The sequence below is a fragment of the Wolffia australiana genome, chromosome 2 (genome assembly GCF_029677425.1).
Source record: "Wolffia australiana isolate 7733 chromosome 2, ASM2967742v1".
NCBI lineage: Eukaryota > Viridiplantae > Streptophyta > Magnoliopsida > Alismatales > Araceae > Wolffia > Wolffia australiana.
Window position 1 is genome coordinate 23,740,335 of NC_135836.1, and position 9,501 is coordinate 23,749,835.

The following is a 9,501-nucleotide window of genomic DNA, read 5'->3' on the forward strand; positions in this document are numbered from 1 at the left end:
TATTGAGCTCAGCATAGTCGCCATATATTTGATCATTCACGGGCACCCTCTTGGTGTAGAGGATATTGAACATAACCACGAACATAAATTTTATACATTAACTTTGACACTGACTAGTGAACCTGAACAGATGGGAACCGAACACCCGAAACCAGACCGAAGCTCAGGTAAGGTTTAAGTCTTTGCTAAAAACCAGGAGAACCATCAAACCCTAGTTGCACCGTAAGTCATCCTACCTCAAACCCTAAGTTTAAATACATGCAAAGTACAGAACAGAGACAGAGAGACGGGGGGAGGGGGGGGATCATTCCATCATTCCCTGCACCCCACTTGCCACTCCCTCTGAAGCAGTTCCTCCCACATCTTCCTCCAATGCTGAAGCAGGAGCCACCACCGCAGGCCACTCCAGCGAGCAGCGGCGATGGCGACGAGGAAGCCCTCTTCGCCGAGTGCCTGCGACGAGCGCAGGCCTTCCTAGCCTCTCAACCCACCCACATCCCTCACCTCCTCCCTCCCCCGCCTCAAACCCACATCCCCGATTCCCAAACCGCGATCGTCTCCTCCGCCATGGCCGACACCGGCCAGAAGAGGAAGAGATCGAGCGAGATGGTCCGGGTTTCAATCCGTCGCCCCCTTGACAAGCTCCACTTCCTGCAACAGGTCCGCCGAACCCGAGCCGTGTTCGAATCCCTTCGGCTCTACATCTCCAAGGTAGAAGACGAGGCCCGCGCGCAGGGCTTCTGGGGGAAGAAGGGCTCCTCCGCCATGAACGCCGCCGCGCTGATGCTAAGGCAGGGCCTGTGGCTGAACCGCGAGGTCCGCGTGGTCGGACCCATCTTGGGGACCCGGGTCGGGGACGTGTTCTTCTTCCGGATCGAGCTCTGCGTGGTGGGTCTGCACGGGCAGGTCCAGGCCGGGATCGACCACGTCGCGGCCGGCGGCAGCGCCACCGGCGAGCCCATCGCGACCAGCGTCGTCGTCTCCGGCGGCTACGAAGACGACGACGACCGCGGCGACACGCTCATCTACACCGGCCACGGCGGCCGCGCCCCCAGCCAGCTCCGCCACTCCCTCGACCAGAAGCTCGCCGGCGGCAACCTCGCGCTGGAGCGCAGCATGGCTTACGGCGTCGAGGTCCGCGTCATCCGCGGGTTGAAGACCATGCTCAGCCCCTCCGGCAGGCTCTACGTCTACGACGGGGTTTACAGGGTGAACCGCTGCTGGTCCGAGCCGGGCAAGTCTGGGTTCATCGTCTTCAAATTCGAGCTCTCCAGGATCGAAAACCAGCCCAAGCTCGGCTCCATCGCCATCAAGCTCGCCGAGGAGCTCAAATTCAACATGCTCAGGGCCAGGCCCAGAGGAATTCTCGCCCTGGACCTCTCCTCCGGCAGGGAGACCCTCCCCGTCTCCGTCTTCAACGACGTCGACGCCGACGACGCGCCGCTGCGGTTTGAGTACCTCCCCCGGCGGCCGTCCCCGGCCGCCGGCGGCTGCAGCTGCGCCGGCGATTGCACCGGTGACGGCTGCGGCTGCACCGCGAGGAACGGCGGCGAGCTGCCTTACGACGCCGGCGGCGCGCTCCTCCGGGGGAGGCCTCTGGTGCATGAGTGTGGGAGCCATTGCAGGTGCAGCCAGTTGACCTGCAAGAACAGGGTGACTCAGAGGGGGCTGAGGACTAGGCTGGAGGTGTTCAAGTCATGGGAGAGAGGGTGGGGTGTGAGGCCGTTGGAGGTGATCAGAGCTGGGAGCTTCGTCTGCGAGCTCACCGGGGTCGTCGTCGTCGACGATCTCCGCCGGCCCGGGATGGTAAATCCTAATCGATTTACGCCGAGGTGGGCAGAGTGGGGGAACTTGACTCGAGTTCTTCCCAATTATCACCCTCCTCCTGCTTGTCTTCTTCCTCCTCTGGAATTTGCCTTGGACGTGTCAAGGGGGAGGAATGTGGCCTGCTACCTGGCTCGCAGCCACAGCCCTAACGTCTTCGTCCAGCTCGTCGTCCGCGGCCATGACGGAGGGCCTCTGCAGCCCCACCTCATGGTCTTTGCCCTTGAGAGTATTCCTCCCATGAGGGAGCTCTCTGTTGACTATGGCGTGGGCGAGGGGTGGACCGTGGTTCATTGACTTTGACTTTGACTTTTTATTTTTTGTACAGAAGCTTGCAAAGTGGCAGTCTCCAGCTTCCAGTTTTTTGATGGAGCTTACAACGTTGAGCTTTTGATTTTTGTACACAGAAGGTTATACACATGATGGTCTTATTTTGATAATTGCACTACTTTATCTTGCGTTTTTTTTTCCAGCTTTTGATGTGCTGCAAGTAGACGTGGTAGTTCTCTTCTTTTTATGTGAATTTGTGCGAATTGTTCGTTCTGTTCGGCTTTCCGAACAGAACAAAAACGATTTCAAACAGAACATCGCACAGACCCTTGTGCGGTTCTTTTGTTTGCTTTGTGCAAATTTTGTTCTAGCTTTGTGAGAATGTGCGAATTCTGTTAGTTTTTGAAAAAAGAAAAAACAGAACAAAGAACAAGGCATTGTGCGGTTCTTTTGTTCGCTTCAAGCTAACAGAACAGAACAACCATGTCTAGCTGCAAGTCTCAGGAAAAATGGCATAGCTCAGTGGAAGTGAAAGCATCTTCTCAGAGTGGTAATTGCATAATTGTTTTCTTCAAACCTGTCTTCCATTAAGCTACTTTTTACCAACGAACCAACAATCTGCGATGCACTTTCACATTGTGTCTTCTTTGGGGCTATTTGATTTTGGAAAATCTAGCTAATTTCTTTTCAAGGGAGGATGTGTTATGCGAAAATGTCTTCCCATTTTGGAATGAGAAAGACGCCCAAAAGGATGTCGATCCATTCCTGCACTATCAGCTTCCAAGAACTGTTCATGATCGTATTCATCATAATTTGCAGCTCCCAAGTTGACCTACTTGTTCTTCTATTTTTTAATGAAGTTGAACTACTTGTTGATGGGTTACCTTCTCCTTCAGCTGGATGCCTTTCAATTCAAAGCAGTTAAGTGGAAATTCATTGCACATCAGAGTGTAATCTCTGGCCTACAACACAATGGAATGACTTTCATTTCAGCGTTATTATTGTTCATTTCTAAACCAAACCAATAATTACAGTGTATCGTTGGTTTCAATCCCGGCATTACTACGTTTGGATTATTATGTTGCCTTTCACATAACATCAAATATAGTTTTTAATGAAAGAATAAAACCCACTAAACTCGGTCGCCGTTGTTTTAGTCACATAGTTTCCAATGACTTCGTCAAGCTTCTTCCAAACAAGTCAAGAAGACTACTGAAAGTTTTTACCGAGTCACGGCCTGCAATCATCTTCCAAGATGGGGAGACTAAGTACTCACTATAAATCTTATCATCCTAATTAACGTAGTATATTCAAGATACATGATTTACTCGAGTCCCTAGTATTTTGTTGTAAAAAAAAAAGTTGAGTTTTGGTTTGATGCTCACGAGTTTACAAAATGGTGTTGACATTAAGAACTAAGAAGACATTATCGAGGAATTTCCACGATAATATACGTACAAAAAGAGATGAGTTTTCCCAAGAACAAGTGAAAATTATAGTCTATGTACAAAGGTTGACTTTATACTAGTATGGACAAATGCTTACAAAAATATGTCCCTTACGAGACGGGCGAGCACGCGAGAGGAGAGGCGACTGGCGATCTCTGGCAGGACCTGGGCTGAGATGCTGGGCAGCACGGGCAGCAGCTCCTGTACCAACTTGCCTGCGTCGACTTCCTGCGAAAGACAACACCTTGCCTCGTTAGATAGGTAGAGAGAGAGTGTAAGAGAGAGGTGAGAGAGTGTTAGAGAGAGGTGAGAGAGGGATTGTGTGTGAGAGAGTGAAAGAGGGAGGGTAAGAGAGCGAAAGTGAGAGGGCAAGAGAGAGGATAAGAGGGAGGGAGTGAGAGAAAGAGGGTAAGAGAGTGAAAGTGGGAGGGCGAGAGAGAGGATAAGAGGGAGGGTGTGAGAGAGAGAGAGAAAGAGGGAGGGTGTGAGAGAGAGAGAGTGAAAGAGGGAGGGTGAGAGAGAGAGAGAGAGAAAGAGGGAGGGTGTGAGAGAGAGAGAGCGAAAGAGGGAGGGTGAGAGAGAGAGAGTGAAAGCGGGAGGGTGAGAGAGAGAGTGAAAGAGGGAGGGTGAGAGAGAGAGAGTGAAATAGGGAGGGTGAGAGAGAGAGAGAGAAAGAGGGAGGGTGTGTGAGAGAGAGAGTGAAAGAGGGACGGGAGGGCGTGAGAGAAAGAGAGAGAAGAGAAAGGTGTGCGAGAGAGAGGGAGAGAGGGGGTGTGAGAGAGAAAAAGAAAGAGAGAGTAACAGTGGGAGAGAGAGAGAGAGGAGAGAGAGAGAGTGTGTGTGAGAGGGAGAGAGAGAAGGTAATAGTGAGAGGGAGAGAGAGGGGGGTGAGAGAGAAAAAGAAAGAGAGAGTAACAGTGGGAGAGAGAGAGAGAGGAGAGAGAGAGAGTGTGTGTGAGAGGGAGAGAGAGAAGGTAATAGTGAGAGGGAGAGAGAGGGGGGTGAGAGAGAGGGGGGTGAGAGAGAAAAAGAAAGAGAGAGTAACAGCGGGAGAGAGAGTGTGTGTGACAGAGAAGGTAATAGTGAAAGAGGGAGAGAGAGGGGGTAAGAGAGAAAAAGATAGAGAGAGTAACAGTGGGGGAGAGAGAGAGAGAGAGTGTGTGACAGAGAAGGTAATAGTGAGAGGGAGAGAGAGGAGAGAGGTATGAGATAGTGGCAGTCTGGGAGGGAGACAGAGAGAGGGTCACAGTGAGAGAAAGGGATAGAGGGCTGCAGAGAGAAGGTGACAGTGAGAGAAAGGGATAGAGAGAGACAGAGAAAGGATGACAGTGAGACTGTGAAAGTGAGAGAGTGAGAGAGAGAGAAGAAGGGGAAGAGAGAGAAAAGGGAGGAGAGAGAGTGGAAAAGTCAGAGGGAAATTAAGAACCTGAGAGATGGACGAGCTGGGTCCGCCAGAAGTCAAGAACTTGACCACCTTCTCCACGTTGTTGAGGATGACCCGGTCTTCATCCGTGATAGTCGGCACGAGGGCCGGCCTACGAACAGGCACCATGCTGAACACTGGCGATGCATTCCGCAACCCCAACGCCCCCGCAATCTGCACCAGCTGCTCCCTCGAGACCGCGTCAATGGCCTTCACTATCTGTGGAAGTCGAGCCAGGCCATGAGGAGAGAGAAAAACACAGGGAAATTACGGTCAACGGAGATGAATGGCAGGTGCTGACCTCGTCCAAGATGAACTCTCTGAAGAAGCTGCCCTTGCCGGAGAGGAGAAAAGTCAACGCAGCCCGGGTCTGGACCGGCTCCTCCGTGGTCTGGACCCGTTGGAGGGGAAACCCAGCCGGGAGCAGGTTAGCAGATCCTCGTCCCACCGCCAGACCTGCCATGTCACCTTGGAGCTCCTCACCGCCGCCGCTCTTTGCTGCCGTTATAAAAGTCTCGAAGGCTTGCATCACGTCTATGAATCTCTCCGCGTCGAACACCCCTGACTTGCCGTATATCGTGTACCGCAGAGCATTCCTCAGCCTCGGTGATTCATCCGTCAGCAATCTCTGACATTTCAAAAAAATAAACCCATGTTAAAAAAGTCGATGGTGTTCTTGGGACCTTGACTTTGACAATTGGAGATTTCATTGCCAAAGTCAATGAGCGTCATCGATCCAATGTCTTTGAGAACAATGCAGAAAGTTGTCATAGCCATCATCATCCAGCACAGGCTTGAATGGCAGAGGATGGTATCGTTGGAGTGATTAACATAAAGATGATGATGATGGTTTTAAAGCATCATCGTTCTCCAGTCAATGACGAAAGACAGGGATGGTGGCGACCCATCATAATTGGCTTAATAGTTTCTGTCGTCTTTAATGTCAACGATCCCTGTCACTTAAGTTTAACTGTCTGCTGCACCAATGTCATTGACAAAGTCAACATCAGTGAGAATCAATGAGATGGACGACATTTGACTGTTGACGGGTGCTGAATCAATCTTAGATCGATTGATGAAAGGCATACCTGGGCAATGTATGGGTAGGCTTCGTCGACAATGGCGAATTCGGGGTTTCCAACGAGGGCAATGCCTTCAAGAACGCCTATGGCTCTGATGATGAGGGCAAAGTAGGGGGGAATTCTGAAAGGGTAATCGAAGGTTATCTGAGCCAAGTCTGCTGCTAGCTCCTGGAAATTGATGTTCTTTGCACCCCCCCCTTCGAGCGCCTGGTCAAAAACTTTGGCCAGCACTGGTAAGATCGGCTCAAGATTCACGCCATCAGGAATGAAGCCAAGCTTTACAAAGTCCTTCACGATTTCTGAGTAATCCCGATGGATGAGGTGGGAAATTGCTTCGATCATTCCATATTTTTGATCATCCGTTAACTTCGTAACCAAACCTTTGGGAAATAACAGAGACGTGTGATTATAATCTCATGAATTAAAGTTAAGAAAATGGTATCATCAATTTGGAGAATTCTGCAGATATTACCAAAGTCTAGAATGGCTAGTTTCCCATCTGGAGTTCGGATCATGTTGCCGGGATGCGGATCCGCATGGAAGAAGCCAGTATCCAGAAGCTGTAGCGCCAATAAAAAAGAACAGAAATTCTTCAAAACAATGATAGACCAGGACAGAAATAACACAATACTTAAAGTATACAATTTAACGTCTGAACAAATGTCCTGAACTCAATATTACTCGGGGACGATCACATTTTTGTATTCAGCAACTAGGAGGCATGGAATTCTACCATAATTTAAAGGCAAATTTCGAAATTTGGTGCAATCATATTATCCAATATTAAAAAATGAGAGATTATTTCTCAAATAAAAGATGAACGCATGAATGAATGAGCCAAAAGCACAAAAAGTAGAAACTTCGCCCTAAGACCTGCTTGCAATAGCTCATGACTCTCAGGCTGAGGCAAATTTATAAATTCAGCGTGATACAAGTACATAAGATGCAAAAACGAGAATTGCTTTATCACAATCTCAAACATGTCAATGAAAATGAGGAAACATGAAAAATTAAGAAAAAAGAGCATTGATGACCTGCTTCAGATAGCAAATGACTCCTACGCTGACCAACTCCCCAACATCACTCTCCGTGCTTTGAGACAGTTTCTCCCCCTCAATCCATCCCGTGGTAAGGACTTTTCTTGAAGTATACTTGTGGTAAGTCTTCGGAACCACAACCTGAAGAACAAGCCAACACAATTTATTAGATTTTTTCTAGCTACCAAGAAAATATTATAGTGACAAAATGCAAGTAATTTGTGCCTGAGGAAGGTCTTTCTTCATCATTTCTGCGAATCGTGTGCCATTTTCGCCTTCATTTATATAATCCAGCTCTTCAAAAAAGCGTGCGGCCCACTCATCGACCAACCCAACGACATCAATAGAAACCTGGGCAACGCGCATCGGGTAAATTTCTAAAAGTTCATAATTAAAACCAACAAAGATGGTACCTGAGGAAACTTCCGTAAGAAGAGCCCTAGTTTTCGGATGATGAAGAGATCTATTGTGACAGTCTCAAGCACGAAAGGCCTCTGCACTTTGACGGCCACTTGGTCTCCGTTTTCCTTCAGTCTCCCTTTGTAAACTTGCCCAAGAGATGCTGCAGGATCATATGAAATCGTGGATGAGATTTCACACATTTACAACATGACTTGATAACTGGATTAAATATGACTTACCAGCTGCAATTGGAGAAGGGCTAAGCTCAGAATATATTTCATACCAAGGCCGGCCAAGTTCTTCTTCGATCAAAGCCATGGCCATGTCATCTGGAAACGACGGAACCTGCAAAACCACCCATTCTCCCAACGTAAGAATATAGAACTATATAAATAGACATGAGTTTAAAATATACAAACGATGTTACCTTGTCACATAGCTTTTGCAATTCAGCCATTGCAGAGGGAGACAAGATATCTGGCCGTATACTCAAAGCTTGCCCAAGTTTGATATATGCCGGCCCCAAAGATGTTACAATTTCCCTAAGTTCAATGGCCCGAGCAACCTCGTTCTGAAAGAAACCATGTAAATATCTCGACTTGGTATGAATTTTAAGAATATAAACTCTGGTGCTTACCTCCTTGATTTTCTTCTGAAGAAAATCACTGCCAAGACGAGAGAGAAAACCACCAGCCACCGACATCAGTTGAACGATTCGTGTTGCGACTGCTCGCGGCCGCTTTCCCCAGTAAGCTGAGATGATATCCGGATCATACACCAACGGCAGGGTCTCCCCACTTTCTCCAACCTGAATTGGGAATTTAAAGTTTTCAAATTTTAAGTTTTGCAAAAGTAATCAAGAACATGCTGACATTCATGTAATTCAATTGCTGAAGACGATCACAAACACGCGAAATCTGACAATCAAGGATGAACCACGGTAGAAATCTGACCTCAACCAGACGGAGGGTAACATTCTCGTCGGCAAATTGAGAATCGGAGAGATTCTGACCCCGAAGTCCTCTCATCAAGATCGATAATTGCTCGTCCTCCTCCATTTGTGCTCTCACCTTCTTAATTTCCCGTGATACATCCCCAAATCTCTGTTGCAACAATTCCCAGACGCGTTAACAAAAAATAAGAACAAATTAAAGAAATGAAAAACCACCCAAGTGATTCTCACCGTAGAAGCTCCGATGTCTGATCCCGGGTTAGATTTCAAAGTGGAGGACTTCGTGTCGGGCTCGGAGGTGGCCACAGCCGAGATTACACTCCGCCGTTGCCTTGTTCTGATACTCCGGATCAAACGCCGACTGTTTCCCTTTCCCCATGAATCAGAGACTGAAGAGCGCGCTCGCCGGAGAGGCTTGACCGTGCAAGAACAGCAGAGCTGAGACGAGGCTTCCATCGCGGGAATGGCAAATCCCACTCTACAAGCGCTTCGCCGAGCTCTGCCCAGAAGAATCTCAGCTGGAACTCGCAGAACAGCCAATACCCAGGAAAGGAAAGAACTGGAAGGGAAACTATCTAGGCGCCGATGCTGAAAACACGATGAAATTCACCGAAATTTCTGCGGCGAAGAACGATTGTCGTCGACGTGGGGCCTGACGATGTGGCTGAACAATTTCTCTGCCTTTGATTTCTCGCGATTAAAATTTGGATACTTTGTCGCCACATCGCCCTCGGCAGAGCTCGATCGAGGTCTCACGGAGAAATCTCCGCCACAATCTCGATTGAAGACGTGGAATTCTCCTGCAGCGTTCGTCGTCGAGCGGCCCCCCTCCGCCCACCGAGGCCCAAATTTAATCACTTCTCACGCTAATCCTTGAAAACGGCCCTTTTATAGTGTTTATTTTCCTCACTTTTGCTTAAATGGAATTTATTTTCTTAACCTTTGCTAACATGGATTTTACTTTCTTAATTTTTGCTTACATGGATTTTATTCTCCTAAAGTTTGCTTACATAGAATTTATTTTCTCAACTTTTGCTTACACGGATTTTATTTTCCTAACTTT

The 9,501-nt window shown here is 48.3% G+C and overlaps 2 protein-coding genes across 2 annotated transcripts; one reads left to right on the forward strand and one right to left on the reverse strand.

Annotated features, from left to right (window-relative positions):
- The first annotated feature begins 266 nt into the window (after positions 1-266).
- Positions 267-2,264, forward strand: LOC144700162 (histone-lysine N-methyltransferase family member SUVH9-like). Its single transcript, XM_078571585.1, has one exon. It carries the CDS (start codon positions 373-375, stop codon positions 2,119-2,121), a length of 1,749 nt encoding a protein of 582 aa, XP_078427711.1. The 5' UTR covers positions 267-372; the 3' UTR covers positions 2,122-2,264.
- A 1,218-nt stretch (positions 2,265-3,482) lies between these two features.
- On the reverse strand, positions 3,483-9,262 carry LOC144700163 (Protein kinase superfamily protein). The gene is made up of 13 exons (XM_078571586.1): positions 8,670-9,262; positions 8,440-8,589; positions 8,124-8,294; positions 7,914-8,057; positions 7,726-7,831; positions 7,498-7,646; positions 7,310-7,435; positions 7,082-7,225; positions 6,520-6,607; positions 6,054-6,427; positions 5,267-5,593; positions 4,969-5,184; positions 3,483-3,770 (listed from the first exon to the last, which is right to left on the reverse strand). The coding sequence occupies exons 1-13, from the start codon at positions 8,892-8,894 to the stop codon at positions 3,636-3,638; spliced, it is 2,355 nt and encodes a 784-aa protein (XP_078427712.1). The 5' UTR covers positions 8,895-9,262; the 3' UTR covers positions 3,483-3,635.
- Between the last annotated feature and the right edge of the window lie 239 nt (positions 9,263-9,501).